At 36.3% G+C, this 23,577-nt stretch overlaps 1 protein-coding gene across 1 annotated transcript; it reads right to left on the bottom strand.

Annotated features, from left to right (window-relative positions):
• Positions 1-6,584: 6,584 nt before the first annotated feature.
• Positions 6,585-8,558, bottom strand: LOC131543340 (L-selectin-like). The gene is made up of 2 exons (XM_058780581.1): positions 8,518-8,558; positions 6,585-7,311 (listed from the first exon to the last, which is right to left on the bottom strand). The coding sequence occupies exons 1-2, from the start codon at positions 8,552-8,554 to the stop codon at positions 6,899-6,901; spliced, it is 450 nt and encodes a 149-aa protein (XP_058636564.1). The 5' UTR covers positions 8,555-8,558; the 3' UTR covers positions 6,585-6,898.
• Between the last annotated feature and the right edge of the window lie 15,019 nt (positions 8,559-23,577).

Below are 23,577 nucleotides of genomic sequence, written 5' to 3'. Positions count from 1 at the left end.
TATATATATATATCTGCCATCTGGTGTATTTAGATATAGATATACAGTGGGGCAAAAAAGTATTTAGTCAGCCACCAATTGTGCAAGTTCTCCCACTTAAAAAGATGAGAGAGGCCTGTAATTTTCATCATAGGTATACCTCAACTATGAGAGACAAAACGAGAAATAAAAATCCAGAAAATCACATTGTAGGATTTTTAAATAATTTATTTGCAAATTATGGTGGAAAATAAGTATTTGGTCAATAACAAAATTTCATCTCAATACTTTGTTATATACCCTTTGTTGGCAAAGACAGAGGTCAAACGTTTTCTGTAAGTCTCACACACTGTTGCTGGTATTTTGGCCCATTCCTCCATGCAGATCTCCTCTAGAGCAGTAATGTTTTGGGGCTGTCGCTGGGCAACACGGACTCCAAAGGTTTTCGATGGGGTTGAGATCTGGAGACTGGCTAGGCCACCCCAGGACCTTGAAATGCTTCTTACGAAGCCACTCCTTCATTGCCCCGGCGGTGTGTTTGGGATCATTGTCATGCTGAAAGACCCAGCCACATTTCATCTTCAATGCCCTTGCTGATAGAAGGAGGTTTTCACTCAAAATCTCACGATACATGGCCCCATTCATTCTTTCGCTTCCACGGATCAGTCGTCCTGGTCCCTTTGCAGAAAAACAGCCCCAAAGCATGATGTTTCCACCCCCATGCTTCACAGTAGGTATGGTGTTCTTTGGATGCAACTCAGCATTCTTTCTCCCCCAAACACGACAAGTTGAGTTTTTACTATTTTGGTTTCATCTGACCATATGACATTCTCCCAATCCTCTTCTGGATCATCCAAATGCTCTCTAGCAAACTTCAGACGGGCCGGACATGTACTGGCTTAAGCAGGATTTGAGTCCCTGGTGGCGCAGTGTGTTACTGATGGTAGCCTTTGTTACTAGGTCCCTCCGTGTGGTTCTGGGATTTTTGCTCACAGTTCTTGTGATCATTTTGACCCCACGGGGTGAGATCTTGCGTGGAGCCCCAGATCGAGGGAGATTATCAGTGGTCTTGTATGTCTTCCATTTTCTAATAATTGCTCCCACAGTAGATTTCTTCACACCAAGCTGCTTACCTATTGCAGATTCAGTCTTCCCAGCCTGGTGCAGGTCTACAATTTTGTTTCTGGTGTCCTTTGACAGCTCTTTGGTCTTGGCCATGGTGGAGTTTGGAGTTGGACTGTTTGAGGTTGTGAACAGGTGTCTTTTATAGACCAATTTCATGTAGATGTCACATTCAACTACACGTTCAAAATCGCTGATTCATTCAAAGAGAGATGTAATGAAACGCTGTTGAAGTCATTTTAACTTTGAGCGCCACTTTTAAAGCCTCTGACCAGCAGAGCGTCGATGCTCAGACAGAGATTTCGCTTTCCTTGGACACGACAACCTATTTTCACACATAGACATGACTCGGCCTGAAGGACAGACGCAGGAAATCCACAGTTCTCTGTACCAATTTCGGTACCAAAGCAAAACACAAAAACATGCTAATTAAAAAACACATTATTTTTATTAATAAAGTTAATAAAGTACAAAAATAAACTATACAAAAAGTTATGCCATTCTTTATGCTTATTTAAAAGTGTTTCAAGTTTGTCCACAAGTAATAAAAGTATAAAAAAAAAAAAAAAGTAAACAAGTTTCACCAAATCAATTTCAAACCAAATGTTTTTGTCATATTTCAGCTGCCGCTGAAAAACATCTGTACATTATTGTCTGTTTTAGGGTTTGCTGGTGTTTCATGATCTTCCTCAGCCTGCAGCTGTAAAAGGAAAATATAATATACTTAAATACAGCAATGAGCTGAGTCTGACCAAATACAACATTAGACCATTGACTCCAGCTAAAATATAACTTTTCAGTAACAAACCTCAGCTTTTATAATAAATTTAGATAAGATTACATATTTTAAGACAGTGTATATCAAATAGAAGGAAACCGTAGTATTAAAAACACTTTACAGTAAGATTCCATTTGTTAGATAACATGACCTATCAATAAACAATAGTTATATAGCAATTATTCGTCTTAGGGTTAATTTCAAAATTTACTAAGACATAAAATCAAAAGTTCAGTCTGTTAAAATTATTTAATACACAATGAACAAACATGAATGATCAAGTGTTTGTATTAAATAACATTCACAAACATTAATTAATTTTGTAAAAATATATTGTTCACTCACTGTAAGTTGATGTTAGATAATAACATGAATAGTGACTAAAATAGTAAATACCATCATGTCCTACTTTTTTTTTTTTTTTACCCTAATAAAAGTTGTAGGAGCATTAAATAGTTAATAAAGAAATTTCATTCTAATGCTCAATATATTAGCGTTAGCCGCGCTTATTCTAACGATTAACTCTGCTATGTTTATTTCAATCCGACATTCAAATTAAAATATGTAATACAATTCATAACAGAAGATCTTAATATTACATTTTAAATTGAAACTTACCTGCTTGAACTCTTTCATTTGATCCGGGTGTCGGTCTTTAAGTGCTTTAATTCCTCCTTTTGAGGTCGTCCTGTCGCAGTGCTTTTAAGAAGAGGGTGCATCTGCGCACCTCTCGGATAGTGCAGCAAGAACCGGGTTGACCAGGTACTCGGTACCACCGGTGCTTAAAAGAATCTGGTACCGTAATAGGTTAGGGGCATTTTTGGCAATTTCTTATTTCAATCATCGATAGGTTTCAAAACCAATTAATCGAGTACTTGGAGGGCCGTAATGGAGATAACGAAAATATCTGAAGACTGTTATGAAAATCAATATTAAAAATAAAAATATGACATGAACACATGATTAGATATTAGGTTATGATTATGATGCAGAAATGCTATTTTAATAAAAGAAGCATGTAAAAAGAATAGCTGCCTGAGGTGAAGCTGACTTCATGCCAATAAACTGAAACCCATTCTATGACACTTCCTATGATATTAATCAGATAACTTAGCTACATAACATAAACGTAACATTACAACTTGTATCTGCACAAAAGGATGCATATGCCAGTGAACTTAAGTTAAGCGCCAAAGCGAGAGCTCCCGCCGTGATGCGCTTTCAACAGCGCGCTGAAACACGGGTAAGCACGGAATTTACTATAGATTCTATAAAGTTCTCATTATAATGCTTATGTCATAAATGTTTATGGCAGATTTGTGCTATATTTTCATCTACATTATCAAGTGTTTTCTAAAATCGCCTGCGTGTTTTACATACAAAGTACGAAAACAATTATATTTGAAGTATGCCTACAACAAATATGACGGGGAAAAAAAACACTGCTTATTATAGGATCAGTATTTTTGAAAAAGAAACATCTAAAAGCAATATGACCGCCTCAAATAACTCAGTCAATTTGGGTATTGTATTTGAGCATGAAACTAAACACTGGTAATATGCAGCGCATTCAGCATGTAAATGTTAATATCTCAACGCATCCTATATTAGATTAATCAGATATGTTTGTAGCTAACCCAGACATCACTAGGTGACTTCAAGCTTCTCTCTCTTCTCACGTCTGAACCGCATGCTGTTTCAAGCTAAACAATCAGAGCTCAGGGTGCTGCCCAAAGTGCTGCTATAACCAGTCAGAATTTTATTATTTTCCCCATGATCATCGTTGTCGTGATCGATCATCGCGGTCACGGCCGAGGACTCGATCGCTGTTGCACATCCCTATACTGTAACGTTTTCATTCTTAGTACCGACTTGGCACCGAAGTACCAGGTCTTTTGACAACACCACTGCTAGTATACGCACCTCTTTGAGTTTTGAAACCAGTGGAGACGGCAGCACGTTTCGTCTTCCTGCGTTTCTAAGATGAAATAGCCCATAATACAGCGCGAATGCAGATTTAAATGTTCCAATAAGACTTTTTCAAAGGTTTAATAGACACGGGCGAATCGTCATTAAAAAATGGGATCGCATGGTTGTTTGAATAGAGTTCATGATCTTTTAATGATTAATCTTGCAGCTCCAATATAGTCAAAATTATTTGTTTATTCATGACTTTAATTATTAGCTTTTTATTAACTCATCACTCCCTTCGCAGTTCCCTCCTGAACCAATTAGGGAAGCCCTGATGTAGATAATCAATTATGTCAATAAATAAAGGAATTTATGTACACAATAGTTCAGGTCAGACCTACCATTGTTACAGTAGAAGTAAAGAGCATCAGTGCAAAGTCTATCTTCAGTTGCACGCCGATAATCTATAGTAGCACAGTTTTCGTTCGCCCAAACAAGTTTTTGAACAGTATTTTGGGTTGAAGATGTAAAGTTGGCTCGATCTGACCATTTCCAAGTCTCTCTGTACAATCCGATCCAGACCGGATCCACCAAATCGTATATCAACTTAATTATCTGGTCATTGTCATCTGTACTCCTAATGATAGCCAGGTCTGTGTAATGATCTCTGCAGTACTTCTGAGCAGCAGGCCATGCCTTCAGGGTCTTGATTAACACCAGTTTAGATGTTCCGCTTGCATTCTCTGTGAAAATTCAAAAATAGTCTCAAGACAATTTGCTGTGGACAATTTACAGATTATTTCCAGAACTACTGTATGTTTCTGAGCATTTTATATTGACATAGTTTACATGGACAGAACAAAATGGGAGTCTAAAGGAACAGGCCACCCAAAAAAAAAAAAAAAAAAGTGTCATTATTGAACTTGAATTTTGATTTATTTATTTATTTTTTGTCTCAGATAGACCAATTTCGTGTAGACGTCACAGTTACGTCACTCGCAGCTGCGCGCGCATTGTGGTGGCAGAAACACACAGTAACAAGTGGAGTGAAACGGGACAAATCCACAGAATAAGAGATAAAATGTACTGTTGTGCCTTTGGATGTCAGAATCGGAATTCAAATAATTTTTTATAGAATACTGTCGTTAAAAACGCCATTTGAAGCTAAACGCAGACGTTTAAACGGACAGACTAATGAATGAAACCTGCTATGATTACTCTACTTTTAAAGCATACATTTGATTTAAACAATTGGTCAACATAATATTCACATATACAGTTCATAGGAAATATATTATATTTGTCCTACATTTACAGCATGAAATAGTATTTAAACCTATATCAATTTACATCACGTTACCTATTTTATCCCACAATTCTTTTTTGAGACTTTATATTTCGTATTGTGGGCTTTATAACTCGATTTAACTCAACAATAGCGAGTTTGTCCATTCTGGGGGGAAAAAAGCCAGATGTGTGGGATATAACTCAAAAGAGAGAATGATGTTGATTTTTCTTATCAGACTTGTGAGATATAATCTCGGAATTGCAAGAATAAAATCAGAATTTTGAAATATTGAAATTTAAATTTGAATGCTGCTTCCAGACAAAATAAATAAAGGACGACAGCTGTGGTTAAACGAAATAAAGAGCAGACTGGACAGAAACAATCATCAGAAAAGCTCACGTTTGCAGCACACACTTCTTATCAGAAAAGGTTCAATAAAGTATTGTCTTTTGTTGTTATGAGCGCGTCTAAAGATTTCTTATGGATCTCAGTACTATGTCGTGTATGAAATAATGTCTGCGTGCATGTGTGTAAAACAACAAACTGACGATTTATATGCTTAATCGTGTAATTGTATATACATTGTTATGAGTAATTGTGGCTGGAATAATAATGTAGCTGTAAAAATAGTTTCCTGCTGAAATTGAAATATATATTACATCTTCATAGATACACAGTGAGTTTGTCTTTACTACACGTTAGTTGTGATCACTCAACCGGAGGTAATTCTGTCAGATCGTCCATCCTTTGAGTGAGTACAGGTCGGTCAGTTTCATCCGTTAAAGTTAACCTTTTCAGATAACGCAGTCCCGGACAGTATGCAGGTATGCAGCCCTTACATATGCAGGTAAAATTGGAATTTCTCAAGTTATTGTTAAAAAAACAAGCTAACAGACTTCATAGCTAGCGTTAGTGAAGCGGTCAGGGGGATCTTTCTGCCACCACCGAAGCTCCGCCCACAGAAAAACGTCACAATGTTTACTAACAGGAAATTGGTCTATAGAGATCACTATTCTCCCACGATTCTGAACTAAACAAAATATTATTTTCTGCAGTCTATTTAAAAGTGTTTAATTTCTTTGAATTATTAAACATTTTAATATGTGAATTTCAAATATAATGTATTTAATACACCAATTTTTTAATATTAAAATTTAGAAAAAGTTTAAATTGAATGATTCAATGACTCACTCATAAATACTACTTGTGTCATTACTGGATGAATCTGTGTTTTTGAATGAATCTCTTGAATAAATGATTCAATGACAAATACATTTTTTAATAGTCACTTGTTGCCACCTAGTGGTGAAACGATGCAATCAAAACAAATGTTAAAAGTGGATTTGCTCTATTTTGATCGCGACATAGACATCAGTGTTTATATCCGAACTATGAACTTTCATCCCAGTATTTCTGTGATCATATGAATAATTGTAAGGCAGAAATAGTATCGTGTAGTTGAAAAGATGGTTTGTGAAGCTGTTTAAACATACTAACTGTCTGCTCTCTGTGTCAGCGGCAGCGCAAGCGCAGATTTGAATGTTCTGGTAATACATTTTATCAAAGATTTAATAGACACAGGCAAATTGTTATCATTTAGAAATTAGATTACGTGGGTGTTTGAATCGAGATCTTTTGATGATTAATCATACAGCTCTAGTATGCTGTAAAAAACAAAATATTTCCAAAGTTGTAATAAAAACAAAGATTGTTAGTGTTTTGTACAAAAATACTTAATTTTACTTGTAATCCAGTGTTACTTGCCATTTCCTTACTTTAAAACCTCCCTGTATGACTGATTTCTTCATGCATTCACTGAATTAATGAGCATCAGTAAAGAGTGACTGTGCGTGTTTCTCACCGTCGTAACACACAAAATTCAATTCAGCGGTGCAGTAGTAATCAGACCATTTTCCTTCCAAATACATGCTGACACACTCTTCTCGTTCAAAGAAGTTATCTGGTTGGTCAAAAGCCCAGTTCTTGAACACCAGACTCTCCTCGTTGTAAGACCAGCGCCAGCCGTTGATGTCGTTGAACAGACCGATCCAGGCGTATGAAGAGAACTGTTTTTCATCTGCAGCTTCTTTCAGACGCGTCCAGTCTTCATTACTCTGAACGGTGGCCAGATCATTATGGTGCGTCCTGCAGTATTTCTGTGCATTTTCCCACGTCATTAACTGCTGGATCAGAATATACTCTTGTGGTTGACACAGAGTTAATGACAGCAGTCCTGCAAGAGAACAGTCGTTTTATCAGCTTTTTGTTTTTTATTTTTTTCAGTCTCCTCCTTAAATGTTTCCAATATACCTGGTTTTTATTTGTTTTAGTGATTTACGTATCTTTTATTTTGGTTCTTAACAAAGTGTCACAGTCCTTGATATTAAGGTCAGACACTACAGGCAAAGCCTTTATGCCTTGGCCAATTTCAAAAGTTTTTAAATCAAATGTTGTTTATGGGATGGATATTTTTTTGTGTTTTAAAACATTTTATTCTTGCATCTGTAAAAAACATTTTTTTTTTCTCCACTTCAGCAATACTTACATTCACCAAAATGTACAGTTTTATTCATATCCATATTCTGAAGGTTTTTGCCGTTTTTTTTTTTTTTTTTTTTTTTAATGAATCTATAATATATAGTTTTTGTAACATCTTATTTCTAAAACATGGTAAATGCATTTTTGAAAATGTGTTTTCTGTTGCCAGTATTTTGTGAGGTATGGAGTGATTAAAGTGAAATCCGAAATCCAAAATCCCCTCCGTAAAAACCTTTAACATCAGCAAAATTAACCTGGCTTCGTCCAATGTTCAGATTTATGTTCTGGGAATGTTTAATAAGATAAAGTCTCCTTTGCATATTTAAACATAACAAGGATGGTGATTGTATTAGCTCAGTTCACATTGCCTTAATTCTTATCTGTCCGACACGATCACAAGAGTAAGTTGGACAAGAGCTTGTCAAGTGAGGATGTCTTTGATTTTAGATGTTTTGAACATCACAGGTTTCAGAAACTATTATTATTTTCTGTCATAAAGAATGGTCAAATATCGGAGACTAAGTGATTGAATCTCTTGATTTAAATATAGTTCAGGCAAGTTTAAACCAGGATTTGCTTTTAATATCATTCTTTAGAGTGTAACAACAGCAGTCACAGTGCATTGATGTTCTCTCCTGGTTAAAGCTTGCACTTTAAAAGTGCACTTTTCAATAATATCAATATTATTAAATATTATTATTATTATTGAGAAAAAAATAAGAAAAGGTTCAGTCTCCTCTACAAAGATTGTTACATTTCACACTTATTATCATAATATCACTGTGTGCAAAACAGCAGGAATATGTGAGTAGTCATTTGGCCTCATTTCTTTTATTTTTATATGGTTTGTAATCTTGTTTCAAATATTAAAGCTATTTTAACGTTTTGCATACTGTTTTACCTGAAATAGAAAAGAGTCGAAGCCAAATTTGTTCCATCACTTTGCCAGTGGTTTTGTTTCTGGAAAAACATAAAAAAAAAAAAAAAAAAAAACAGATCAAAGAAGTTCGCTGATATACTGTCTGTGTAGTTTAAATTAGCCTCATTGTTTAGGTTGAATAATTTGTATGTTTTTACAAGGAAAAGTATATTTTCTAGTTTTATGGACATCTGTGCTGTGCAGCCAAATTATGAAAATAAAAGAAAACAATGCAGTAAAACGACATATCTATCAGAAAAGAAAAAGAACAACAGTATATTATCCATAAAAGCAGCTGACACAACTCTCATTACTCGGTACATTATGATGTGAATCAGTCGAAATTCAGCATAACTGTTCATACTTTCTGAAATGGCTGTAAGAATGGACTGATGTAATGTTGGCCTACCTTCAGTGATCGCGAGTTCTCAGGACATTTCTGAAGTTCCCAATCTTGTGCTCTTTAAATGGGTTTGTTACGTTAAGAAGGTAATTTCACAGTCAGATATGCAAAGTGCTGTTTATCATTAGTTTTGCAGCTCCTCCTTCCGGTGTCTTTTCTGGATCATTTGAGGAAACTCATTATAATGTGATTCCTCGTTATTCTTTAAAGTAGATGTTACACATTTAGACTCAACCTTTATGACAGCATCTATTAGTGTAATATCCAAGAATTTCACAAAATGTCATTGTGCCATTTGTATATTTATTAATTAAATGTTCCTTCTTGATTTAGTCTCTGCAAATGAATGACCTCAGATTGATCGCAGAGCCTGATTGAAGATGCTCATTGGCCGATCACACATACATCTGCTTTAAAACATTAGACAGATGACAGTAGTCATGATTTTCTAAGTGGTATAAGAGCCAGAGTGTATCTTGCACATAATTTTAACCTGATTAAATTATATAAATAGATAAAAAGATTGATTTTAAAGTGGGATGCTATCACTCTGTTTTGGGAGGCTTTGTGGTGTGTTTAATCTTAATATAACTTTTATTTTTCAGTTTAAATGTCCTTGTGGACAGGGGCGGACTTAACCAATAAGCGCGGTAAGCGGCCGCTTAGGGCCCCGGGGAATCAGGGGGCCCCATCTGATATTGGCGAAACATATTTGCAGCGTTGAGCAATGTAGCCGTTCACAGACATGTGCGCTGATTTCTTGAACGCAGTGACCAGAAGTGTTTAAGTTAGAATCCACTTACCGATCAAAATGCCGAGTTTTTGTCAAGTGCTGAGTTCTGCAAGGTCGGGGATCATCGCATTACAACAAAGTGTAGATACGATGTAAATAAGAGATTAATTGTGAGATTAATCACCTCAGTAAAGAAAGCATTGTGTTTCAAGTCACAATTTTATTTATCTTGATGTTTCAAAATGACTCTCTTGTGTGCTTCTCCTAGGCGCACCGGCACGAACTGCCGCATACTTGTATAAATGCACGAATGCAATGACTGGAGATTTTCCCTTAATAATAGGTTTCATTTTCGATTTGTTTCTCGGCAAAGCCTACAGTATGCCTTCAGAACACTTGGAATATATAATGAGTTGCCTGCCCAGACAGCAAGCAGTGTCGGCCCAGATCCGGCCCACATCTGGCCCGCATGGATTTCACGCGGGCCAGATGTGGGCGGATCTGGGCCAACACTATGTTGCTGTCTGGGTGGGATAATTTTATATTTGTAAAAAGATTGGAAAGGTTTACAGTTTATTAAATGGACAAGTGCAAGTTTTATTTTTTTGGATAATGTCTTCATTTGTAATCTCAAAAAAAAAGGTAGCCTAATTTGGCTTTAGAACAGCAGAAAGTTGACTAATTGCTGGTTGTGAAGGGATAAATAAACTAAAAACTAGAGCGAGCGAGCAAAATAGGGGTTAAGCATAAAAGGACACATAGTTATTGTACGGGGGCCCCATACCTGGAATTTGCTTAGGGCAGTGGTGTCCAAACTACGGCCCGCGGGCCAACTGCCAGTTTTTATTGGCCCGCAGCAAATTCTGAAAATATAATTGAATATGGCCCACACAAGAACCTCGAGCTCAACACTGTTGCACTTCTCAGTTTCAACACTAGATGGAGCCAGCCATGGAAACGGTGCTTCTCAACCGTTACCAGGTAACCGCTACTAACAAAATTAAGCAAAGAAAAACTTTTACCGCGAGTCACCAGAAATGGCAGCACCCAAGAAACGAAAAATAGCAAGTGAGTGTAGAAGATTTCAAACACGGTGGGAAAGTGAATATTTTTTCAAAGAAATCAACGGAAAGTGTGTCTGTTTGATTTGCAATGAAGATGTTGCTGTGATGAAAGACTATAATATCCGTCGGCACTATGAAACCAAACATCAGAGCTACACATCGTACACCGGTGCTGAACGAACACAGAAAGTCAAGCAATTGGCAGCTAGCCTGCAAGCTCAACAACAGTATTTTTTTTGTGCTAACAAAATACAGGAAACCGCCACAACAGCGAGCTATGAAGTCGCTAAACTTATTGCCCAGCACGGCAAACCGTTCTCAGACGGTGGTTTCATAAAGCAGTGCCTCATCAAAGTCACAGAGGCAGGGTTGAGCTTGCAGTTCCAGTTATTAACCTGACTCTTTGCAAACAAACTGACCTCCTAGACAATTTTGACTTTAATAATAAACAGTTCTTTATTTAAAATCTAAACTGTTTGTTCGTGTTCCTTTTTATGTTGAGACCTTGAGTAACAAGGCAGGTCGTAAAAACACAGTATTCATGTGTCAATATGTCACCTCTAGTGTGTGGCCTGGCCCTTTGTTTATTTTTCTGTATTTGGCCCTCACTAAAAAAAGTTTGGACACCCCTGGCTTAGGGCCTCCAAATCGCTAAGTCCGCCCCTGCTTGTGGATCATGTAAATGAAGGACAATGTGATTCACAAGTCTATGCAAAACAAACAGCGTCACTTCATGTACATACATTTGTGACCCGTGCTGGCAAAATGAGTCACAATGAGCAAATTTTCAAAAATACTTTTCTCAAAAATTTTCACATTCTCCATTAAAAGACCTTCGAAAGCATGTATGATTTGTTGGAATCAGATGAAAATGACTGAGCTACACCTGTTTAAAGTCGACAGAGTCAGACACGTCGATTTTGAGATAAACTGAGTTAAAGTTTTCTGACGGTTCCAAAACGTTGCATCTTGTCCCCAAGCTCTTTTCTTAATAATAATTAGCCTACTGTATTAATAATCACAATATAGCTATTTTTTATTTCACCTTTGTTCAGTGTTTCCCATACATTGATTTATTTGTGACAACACGACACAATATCAGAATTGACCGCCACAAATAGAATTTCCAAAAGGCTTTGACTTCGTTGAATGAGCACTGCACGTTTCAAAATCAACATGTGGCAAACATGTTTTTATCACTATCTCTGAATGAAACCAACTCTCTTCAGAACATTTTTGATGTCATTTTCATTTCATCTTGCATGTAATGCCTGATAAAGCAGCGTTTGTGAGCACAGCACAGATTTGTGTACAGCCAGCCGTTACATAGTGTAAGTCTGTGGGAGACACTGTTATTACAAATAAGAACAGATGCAAAAAAAATATACAAATAAGAAAAACAAATAATGGATTACCTTTTTCATTTTACATCTAAACAAAAGCATTCAAATTAGAAAAACACATGCTCATATGTAAAAATCCATTTAGTATGTTCATTACAAATAAATTGATTATTAAAACGACAAAAGCAGTTCAATCAAGAGCAGTGAGTGATTCCCTCTTTTCTTTTAATGTATGATTATGCACGGATCTAATATAATGTTACACAGCCGATGTTTTTCCTCAACAGTTCCCCAAACATTTACTAAAGCCATAGCAGATTATGTTTGCGTGACTACTTAAATACTGTAATTCTGTGTATATGTGTGTATTTATCGGAATTCATGTGCAGTTAGAAGCACCTTTATGCATGTGTTTCAAATGACAGTCAGCGTGAGAAGTGAGTGGAGAAAAGGTACTCATCTCACAAATATTTTACATGCTTAATTACTATTTGGAACATTGGGATCGCTAGATGAGGGCTTAATGAACCCACTTTTGTGAAAATCTCAAATTCGACTAAAATAAATTTTATTTATATATATATATATAAATAAATATATATAAAATATATATATACATACAGTGAGGAAAATAAGTATTTGAACACCCTGCTATTTTGCAAGTTCTCCCACTTAGAAATCATGGAGGGTCTGAAATTGTCATCGTAGGTGCATGTCCACTGTGAGAGACATAATCTAAAAAAAAAATCCAGAAATCACAATGTATGATTTTTAACTATTTATTTGTATGATACAGCTGCAAATAAGTATTTGAACACCTGAGAAAATCAATGTTAATATTTGGTACAGTAGCCTTTGTTTGCAATTACAGAGGTCAAACGTTTCCTGTAGTTTTCACCAGGTTTGCACACACTGCAGGAGGGATTTTGGCACACTCCTCCACACAGATCTTCTCTAGATCAGTCAGGTTTCTGGCCTGTCGCTGAGAAACACGGAGTTTGAGCTCCTCCAAAGATTCTCTATTGGGTTTAGGTCTGGAGACTGGCTCGGCCACGCCAGAACCTTGATATGCTTCTTACAGAGCCACTCCTTGGTTATCCTGGCTGTGTGCTTCGGGTCATTGTCATGTTGGAAGACCCAGCCTCGACCCATCTTCAATGCTCTAACTGAGGGAAGGAGGTTGTTCCCCAAAATCTCGCAATACATGGCCCCGGTCATCCTCTCCTTAATACAGTGCAGTCGCCTGTCCCATGTGCAGAAAAACACCCCAAAGCATGATGCTACCACCCCATGCTTCACAGTAGGGATGGTGTTCTTGGGATGGTACTCATCATTCTTCTTCCTCCAAACACGTTTAGTGGAATTATGACCAAAAAGTTCTATTTTGGTCTCATCTGACCACATGACTTTCTCCCATGACTCCTCTGGATCATCCAAATGGTCATTGGCAAACTTAAGTCGGGCTGGACATGTGCTGGTTTAAGCAGGGGAACCTTCCGTGCCATGCATGATTTCAAACCATGACGCCTTAGTGTATTACCAACAGTAACCTTGGAAACGGTGGTCCCAGCTCTTTTCAGGTCATTGACCAGCTCCTCCCGTGTAGTTCTGGGCTGATTTCTCACCTTTCTTAGGATCATTGAGACCCCACGAGGTGAGATCTTGCATGGAGCCCCAGTCCGAGGGAGATTGACAGTCATGTTTAGCTTCTTCCATTTTCTAATGATTGCTCCAACAGTGGACCTTTTTTCACCAAGCTGCTTGGCAATTTCCCGTAGCCCTTTCCAGCCTTGTGGAGGTGTACAATTTTGTCTCTAGTGTCTTTGGACAGCTCTTTGGTCTTGGCCATGTTAGTAGTTGGATTCTTACTGATTGTATGGGGTGGACAGGTGTCTTTATGCAGCTAACGACCTCAAACAGGTGCATCTAATTTAGGATAATAAATGGAGTGGAGGTGGACATTTTAAAGGCAGACTAACAGGTCTTTGAGGGTCAGAATTCTAGCTGATAGACAGGTGTTCAAATACTTATTTGCAGCTGTATCATACAAATAAATAGTTAAAAATCATACATTGTGATTTCTGGATTTTTTTTTAGATTATGTCTCTCACAGTGGACATGCACCTACGATGACAATTTCAGACCCCTCCATGATTTCTAAGTGGGAGAACTTGCAAAATAGCAGGGTGTTCAAATACTTATTTTCCTCACTGTATATTAGGCATGGTTCAATAACCGGTTTCAAGGTATACCACGGTTTGGAAAATTCACGGTTTCAAAACCACTAAAATTTTCCGTTATACCGTTCCTGCGGTATGTGCAGTTTTTTTACGTGTCGTCAAAGACAGAAAGTGCAGGACTCCCTCAGTTGTGAGCAGTGAAGAGCGTAACGAGTCACACGACTCCTCCGGATAGCGGTCAGTGAGAGTAACCTGTGTGTAGGATGATGGCCGCATGAGGTGAATCCCTGGAACTTTTTCCCCCGTCGAAATAGACGAAGTCTGCCGTGTGGGAATTTCTCGGGTAACGTAGACCAATCAAACGGTATATCTGTGTCATCTTCATTTCTCCCTCTTTCACCCTCGATCAAGACAGAGACCCATTTGCCGGTTGTTTCCGTGTTGAAATAAATATTTACATTTACATTTATGCATTTAGCAGACGCTTTTATCCAAAGCGACTTACATTGCATTCAAGTTACAGTTTCTACATTTTATCAGCGCTTGCTTTCCCTGGGAATCGAACCCATGATCTTGACGTTGCTAGCGCCATGCTCTACTATTTGAGCTACAGGAAATACTATTTGGCTTGTTCCCGAGGCAGATAACATACCTAATTAACTAGCTAACGTCAACTAGTTTCCTCCCTCACGTTACTTCACAGAGCGGGGAATAGCAGACTAAAGTACTACGTTTCTGCGATTTAGTACAATACATTTAGTTGGTATCACGTCTATAATTTTAAGCCTCCAGCCATTGTTTACATCTGTTCAAAATCACGTCATTTAAAAGAGAAACAAACTGCTGGCTCAGGTGTCTTTGCCACTGTTTGAGTATTATACGGAGAGAGACCGTGTGTGTGTGTGTGTGTGTGTGTGAGACACACTCGCACTCGCTCCGTATGTGTATGTGCACACATCTTTGTACCTCACCGCTCATAACTTGGACTGAAAGATGAATGTGTAGAAAGTGAGCATATCTCCAAAAACCTTGTTGAGCTGCAGGTTTAATGACTGCATTTTTTATTTTTTACAGAAATTGTTTTGATTTATGTTATTGACCTGTAGGTTTAGGTTAAGTGACTGCATTTTTTTTTTTTTCATTTAGAAGGATTTTATTTTTTTTTACAGAAAATAATTTATTTATGTTCTGATTATTGTTGAGCTGCAGGTTTAGGCTCTCTTAAGTGACTGCACGTAATTTAATTAACAAGAATTCAATTATTTGTATTAATTATTTAGCCTGACATGTTTACCGTCCCAAAATGTTCTATATGTTTCTTAAAAATAAAATGTATTGTGTTCAGTGGAAAAAACGTTGTTGTTTTTTACCCAGACATTTAAAAATAACACATTTTAGAGCTGTAATCGCAATACCGTGATATTTTTATCTAAGGTTATCATACCGTCAGTATCTCATACCGGCCCATGCCTTATATATATATATATATATATTTATTTATTTATTTATTTAATTATTATTATTTTTTTTTCCAATTAAAATTAGCCTGTGCATTCCAACTCATTTTGCCAGCATGGGTCAAATTTACATATGTTTTTATTCAGAAAATCCATTCTCCTTTTAAAATAGTCAAATAAAATTAACTTTATGTACACATGTATACATTTTACAGACACCTCTGTCCAGACCAACATTCAAGGCACACATTTACATTTGATCAGTTCTTGCATTTATCTTGTGCATGTGAATAAAATCACACATGTTTGGTTAAAGCCATGTTTTTGATCGTGTTTGGATATGTAAAACATGTTTCTTTGTTAGTTTAAGTCAGCTGTGTTTGTGTAAATGCTTGCGTGTTTGTTACTCGTGTTTTCAGATCATGCAAAATTTTGTTCTTTGACTCTTCAGCGGTTATTTTCCTATGCAAATGCTAGTAGGTGTGTGCTTGGTCCTTTCCATTGAAATTGAGACTACAGAAACGATGATGATAATAATAAAAGATATGTATCATTTAAAATGATAAACATAATATTATCAGTGGTGTAGTGTTGACAAAAGCCATACAAGAAAAACTGCTTCAGCTAAGCTGTAATAAGTGGATTTAAATGAATTTATAAGAGACAAGTAATAATTCAGTTGCTGCTTGACTGAATTGCTGAAATCTTGTGAAATATACAGAATAGTGAACTTTTTTTGTTTTTATTTTTCCATTTACATAAATTAGAAAAATTTTAAACTAAAAAAACTATAATAAAATTAGAGATGTTCCGATACCCTTTTTCCCTCCCGATACCGATTCCGATACCTAGGCTCAAGGTATCGGCCGATACCGAGTACTGATCCGATACCTGGGTGTGTATCTGGTTACAGCTGTATGTACTGCTAGACCTGTATGAACCGATAGAGTTATTTTATGGTGTGCTTCACCATAGATAGATAGATAGTCTGGCGAGTAAACAAACAAACAAACAAAAAATATATATATTGTTTGGAAAATGGCACATTTATTTAAATATCTAAAAGTACACTTTCAACATCAGTCAGTCAAGCATTATAAATGTATTATGATAATAGAGTATTATTTAATGATATAACTTTAGCAATTAGAATTAAAACTTGGTAACCATGAATACAGTCATTTTAACTGAACTGGTGGTGGTGCTTTTTTGGTCATTCAGTGTTTCTGTAAAAAATGGGGGGAAAACTATCAATAATACTGATAAGATAATAATCATACTATGAATTCTACTAAGAACAACATAAAACGCACTAAGGATTAATGAGCTGCTGGGTTCATGAATATTAATCACGTTGTCTGCGTTCGCTTGAACTGATTTGCTGAAATCAAAACAGGGAGGATAATAGGTGAGCGCCAGCCAATGAGATTGTCGTTTGCGCATTAGCTCCGCCTACTACCGGAGAACCCGGCAGTTCTTAAAAGCTGAAGAATTCCAAAGGAACTCCGTTATTTTGACAGGAAAATACAACAAAGAATATAGTTTACATACCAAGCAGAATTGATGCGCTACATGTAAGACTCTCTCTCTTTGCGTGTCAAGAAAAAAGCAAAGCGACGGCGAGTCGTGCACTCCACACTAGAGCTTAAGGTATGTCAAATACAAATACTGTGTTTGCATTCTGAGCAGCGAAGAAGAATTGATTTCCGATTTTGGAGCGTTAAGCAAAGCTAGCGCGCATACCTATAAGGTCTTGTTTAGAAATGGTATCGGATCGGTACATGGGTTCAAGTACTCGCGGATACCGATGCCAGAAGTTTTTGTGGTATCGGTGGAATTTCCGATACTAGTATCGGAATCGGAACAACCCTAAATAAAATGATCCCTCATAATGTATTTGGGTATAAAATAGGCAGTTTTTAGTAAGGGAATGGAACTTTGCATGTGCTTTAAGACCGTAGAAAGACGCATAAGATTTCTATTCAGATTTTGGTAACACTTTAAAAGTCTTCAAATACATAATGTATTATAAACAATAGAGCTAATGTACATTACGCATTGTAACAAATGCTTGCAGGGGCCGCCAATGTGTTTTTACACATTACTGCGCGATCTAATCCTTGTTTAATATTGACCAAACATCATTTAATTCAAATGTCCACTTAATCTTTAATATTTGGCCATTTCTTTACGACCGAAAAGCTACGGCCACTGAAATTTCTTGAATATGTGGACATCAAAGCGTGTAAACTCAAAGTGAGGGTTTGAACTTTTATTTTGAAATCACGATGAACAGTTAGCATATTGAGAAAGATATTGATGTATTCTCCTGTGTTTGCATAGGTTTATGAATGATTTGCCTTACAAATTTGATGAAATGGCGCACGTTGCGTTCCCAGATGATCGTTATAATAAACCCAAATTCACAACAACATGCAGAGATGGAATTTGAGACGCTATACACATGTAAATTATAACATTTTCTGTGAAAGGAGCCGCCCTGAGATGGGTTTTAATATATTATGCAGTCTTGGAAAACAGTCTAATAATGCGTTTCATGGATTCTCGTCTGTTGAATGCGTCACTTCCGGTATTTTGTCGGTTACTTGACACATTGAAACTCATAAACTTTATTCATTCTTGATTTGAACTTTTGCCTGTTTGGTCATCAGATTAACTGTTCGCTGTCATCTTGAACTGAATGTGACGCGTCTGATGTAGATATCTGTGAGTTGTTTATACTACATACCTTTTTTATACTTTCACCTGACCTGCGCGGAATTGGGTGAGTAGTAGTTTGTCGGTGCAATACTCAAAACTTGCCATCAATTAGTTGATGAGTTAATTAATTACTTCATGTAAAAACTGATTAGGTCGTGGGTCAATATTTGGAAGACTGTGAAAAATATAAATTTTTAGTACTCTTCACCAAACCCACACTACAAAAGAATCATCTAAAACCCGGTAAACATTGAGAATTTTATTTGTGACATTAGAATTATTTTGTCTCGTGTGTAAAATTTCTAAATAAATATCAAAATGTTAAAATTGATAGGTTTGTTTTTTTTTTCACCAAAACCGTACTTTGTAAATGTCTGAAGTAGATAATACTTCGAATCAATGTCACATTTTCCTATTCAGTGCTTGTTAACAAATAACAAACAAATGATTGTACAAAATAGTTCAGGACAGACTTACCAGTGCTACAGCAGAACTGATAAGCTGCGGTGCATGTCCAGTCACCGAGTGTATGAGAATCAATACCAACGCAGTCATAGTTCTGCGTAAATCTCTGAATAGCGAGTTGAGTTGAGGAAGTGACGTGGGCCTGATCTGACCACTTCCAAGTGTCTCTGTACAATCCGATCCAGACAAAACCCTCCAAACTATATATCAACTTGATTATCTTGTCATTGTCTTCTCGACTCCTAATGATAGCCAGGTCTGTATAGTGATCTTTTTATTGTTTTTCTTCAGTGGTTTAAGTACCAACGCTACTGAAGTTCGCAACTAGTGAGGCTGCAATTCTAGCGGAACGGACTACACCTGGAGGTGTTTCTGTCGGTCCTCAAAGGGTAAAGAAGAAGAAGAAAAAAAAAAACAGCTACAAGCACACAGAAGAACTACAAGTGGAAGATGTCGACGATATATGAATATGACTGTGTGAGATTTAAATGAGAGCACACAGCTCTGAAAGCATGAGTGCTGTGCATGATCACGCACACACATAAAGTTACTACTGACTGTGTGACAACTTACAGCTTGTTCATTCTTTGTGTATCTGTTCGTGGATTATCCTTATTAACATTACTGGCTAATATTACTGGTTTAAATAGTTTTTGTGAATGAGTTTAAATGGATAGTTCACCCAAAAATGTAAGCTTTATTATCATTATTTCAATATGCGCTGTGAAACGTTTTTTTTTTTTTTTTTTTGAAGTTGTAAACAGATTATTGGAGTAAATTTTGCAAGAAAACATCATTTAAGTTTTTCTTCTTCAAAATTTCAAATTTATTTAATGTGCTAATGCCATTTCCTTGTATTTAGGCCTATTTATGAAATTTACTAGCAATTTCTGAATGAAATTTTTTTGCAAGTAAATCCTACACTTTTTTTTTTTTTTTTTTCTCCCAGTGTATGAACTAGGGATGGCCATTTTTGGCAATTTCTCATTTCGATCATTGATGTCAAAAACGAGTACTTGAGTACTCAGGGCGGGGCCGTAATGGAGATGATAAAAATATCTGAAGATTGTTATGAAAATTAATGTTAAAAATAAAAAATATGACATGAAAACACATTAGAACTTAGATTATGATTATGATGCAGCAATGTTATTAAAAAAAGGAATAGCTGCCTAAGGTGAAGCTGAAGAGTGACTTTGTCAATAAACTGAAGCCCGTTCTATCACACATCTTATGATATTAATCAGGGCCTGTATTCACAAAACATTGTTACCACTAAGAGTTCTCCTAAATAGCAGTAAATGTTTTTAGTTAAGAGTTTTCTCTTAAAACCTATTCACAAAACCGCTGAGACAAACTTTTACTAAGGAACAGAGAGAAGTCTTAAACTAAGAGTAAGGGGGCGGGGTTGACCTCGTTGCTATGGATGATGTCAGCATGCTTATTGACTATGCACACAGTGATTGGCTGATAGTCTCTGTCAGAGATTTATTAATAGAAATATTGTAGAGCCTGGCTTTATGATGCCATATTCAGATAAAGGTTTAAAAATAAAAATGTTAATTGCCACAATCAAATGAAGATTTTAAAATTAAAGTGTCACTAATTAAAGACGTATATGTTCAGCCAATTATCAGCCTCTTACACGTATGCTTCTCATAATTAGTGAATATGCATCTAAACATCCTTTTAATTAACAGAGTAGAATAATCATGGCTGATAGTAAGAAATGCAAAAAAAAAAACAAATTGAAAAACTGGATGCAAGAACTTCTCGCCGAGCTGGTTAATGAAAACAAGGATAATCAAAGGAACATTTGGAGTTGGGATAACCTCCAAAACCAAAGGTACCTTTTTAAAAGATCATTATCATCAAATGTTTCTAAAATGTTTACGTTCTGAGGCAGATTGCTGGCAACAGCCATTTTAGGATAGTTTTTGGCTTGGTCTCAGTGACTTAGGAGTCCTCTTCACAGATTTAGGAGCTAGTTTTAGTGCTAAAACACTTTGTGAAACACTCTTAGAGCAACAATTTAGGAGTCCTAAATTTAGAACTGATGCCCATTATTTTTAAAGATTTTCTCCTTAATGCACTGAAAAAAATAAGAAGTTAAATTTACTTAATTTTTCTTTTGCAAGATTTTGCACGAATATTTTGAAATGTAAAGTAAAATGTAAATAAGGAATTAAGTCAAATCTACTTAACTAAGTTATCTAAAATTAGTAAAGGAAATACGTAAATTTAACATGACCAGGTAGAGTTTGATGAGTAATTTCTACTTAATTATTTTAAGTTTTCCCTACAATACTCAAGTACATTTCACTCAGTCACGGTTTGTAAACTTTACTCAAACAACATAGAACTGAAAGAAAAAAAATGCCTATAAAGCATGTGGTTAAGTTACAAGCACGTATGTAAGCAAGTAGACTGCTCGTTATTCGTTTTAAGGTAATATGTTGACTCAATATAGTTATTAACTGAATGAACACAGAGACCTGAATACTTGGCACATGATACACGATGACGGAGACAATCAGTGAATAGTGTCTGAGTATGAATGGGTCATTTTGAGTAAAAAATGAACTCCAGATGTCACAAAACAGCAAGTTACTTAACCCAACAACAAAAACAACCACAAAACAGTGTAAATACATTTCGAAAACAGCAAATAAAAAATTACCTTATTAATTATTCATGCCCAAGTGCATGATGGGAACAACGGGATCATGACGATATTTACTTAAACAGTATTTGTAAAAATAACAAACAATTCCAAGTAAAATATACTTATTAGTACTCAATTTAAGCTTGTAGAATTTAAAGTTTGAACTTATATTGAATTTACTCTTTTATTTAAATTCTTGCCTGAACTAAATTATTTACGCGCTATAGCGAGAGAGAGAGAGTGAGATTTTCCTCCGCAGTGTTGCCAACTCATTTTCAGAGAAAGTTGCTAAAGGAAGGTCGATTTGTTGCTAAAAGTTGCTAAATGAGGTTATGATGTCATAGCGCGATGACGTCATTGTGTAATCACGACGAAAAATTGTGTCACAACATCAAATCTCAGCAAAAAACTATATTTTATATGTTAATTTAGATTTGTTTGGGAAATAATATGCATAATATAATATTAAAATTATAAATAGCTGCATTTTTAAATACACTGATTATTGAACACTTACACATTTTTGAATGATTACAATTTAAGTTTTTTTTTAATAACTAGTAAACTAGTAATACTACACATTCTTAACAATTATGCTTTAAGCAGTGTATTAGTAGTTAGTTAGTATGCTACACTCTAAGAAAAGTCTGTAAAAATAGGGCACAATATGAAAGAATTGTTTTTTTATATGCATTTAAAATTACACATTGTGTTTTCAGTTTACAGGCTTACAATCATAGACTGTAAAATAAAATGGACGTAATGTCCGTGACGTCACCCGTAGGTTTCTGTAAAGCGTTTTTGAAGCCTAAAGTGGGCGGAGCCGACCGCCGCCATCTTGGAAGCGCGTCACCGCGCGTCACTACCGGATAATCGAAAATGGGCAAAAAGGCGGGACGTGGGTGAAGCTGAGCTGAAACCACGCCCCTCTATAGTGACAGCAGTGCTGCCGTGCAAAGACAGAACACCATAACTTCGTTTTTGGTCGAAAATGAGTTATTGATCATTTTGGGACATTAATGACCTCCTTTATCATGTGTTTAATTAACATGGAGAAAAGCCCCGCAGAAACCAAGGCAGAACACAGTATAACATTGTTACCGCTCTTTGACTTTGTTTTGGAAAGCTCAGATAAGTTACGGTGCTCTGCATATGTTTGCATTCGTTGTCAATACTGTGCCAGCCTGGGGTTACACGGTATTCTGCCTTTGTTTTACTGTCCATTAAAGTCTACCGCGTTTATTGTGTAGGCTACTTCTATATCTGTTGGCACTTCATTAGACAAACAAATGAGAGAGATCGCGATCTAACAAACTGCTCCATATAAGCACTGTAAGCAATAACGATTAAAACATCTAATTGCCAGATTCCCAGTGTCCTACCTATAATTATTTTCTCTGTACAAATACAAATCTTTAAAGCCAGTTTTCTAAGTTTCGCACTAGCGAGTTTCACACTCTGGAGCAGAGCTCGCGGCAGTCCACCTGTCACTCAAGTGACCACGCCCTTAATTATGCAGAACTTTAAGGCTTAATATAATTTAAACGGATGAGTTATAAAAAAATTCACCCCCCTCACAGTTGTCACGAAGGGCAAAATTAGCTATATAGATCAAAATAATTTTTTGTACCAGGCTGTAAACATGTTTTTTTCTGCTGTAAAGTTGGGCATTTTAACATGGGGAGTCTATGTGATTGACTCCCTTTTGGAGCCAGCCTCCAGCGGCCAGTCGATGAATTACAGTTTTAGTCACTTCCGTGTTGGTTTCACTAGAGGGAGCGGGAGGTTGCCGCTTGGTTACAATGGATAATGGATAATGTCCTGGAAAATTACTAGTATCTTTTCCATTTTTCTTACAGTGTACTAACTGATCAATAATCGCAGGTACAAGCTACTAACAAAGTTTATCATAAATGAACAATTATTCAATTATTATTATTATTATTAAATTGAACAACTGCAAATTACAGCCAACTTAATTCACGTGATGTGTGTGCTGCTAGGCATCTTT

This window comes from Onychostoma macrolepis, chromosome 07, assembly GCF_012432095.1.
Source record: "Onychostoma macrolepis isolate SWU-2019 chromosome 07, ASM1243209v1, whole genome shotgun sequence".
In the NCBI taxonomy this organism is placed as follows: Eukaryota; Metazoa; Chordata; class Actinopteri; order Cypriniformes; family Cyprinidae; genus Onychostoma; species Onychostoma macrolepis.
The sequence above is the reverse complement of the archived record's forward strand: the minus strand, read 5'-3'. Positions and strand labels throughout refer to the sequence as shown.

Coding starts and splice junctions, on each gene's coding strand:
- LOC131543340 (XM_058780581.1), bottom strand. CDS start 8,554: ATGGAACAAATTTGGCTTCGACTCTTTTCTATTTCAG. Junction 7,312..8,517: donor TCGACTCTTTTCTATTTCAG/GTAAAACAGTAT, acceptor GTTCTCTTGCAG/GACTGCTGTCATTAACTCTG.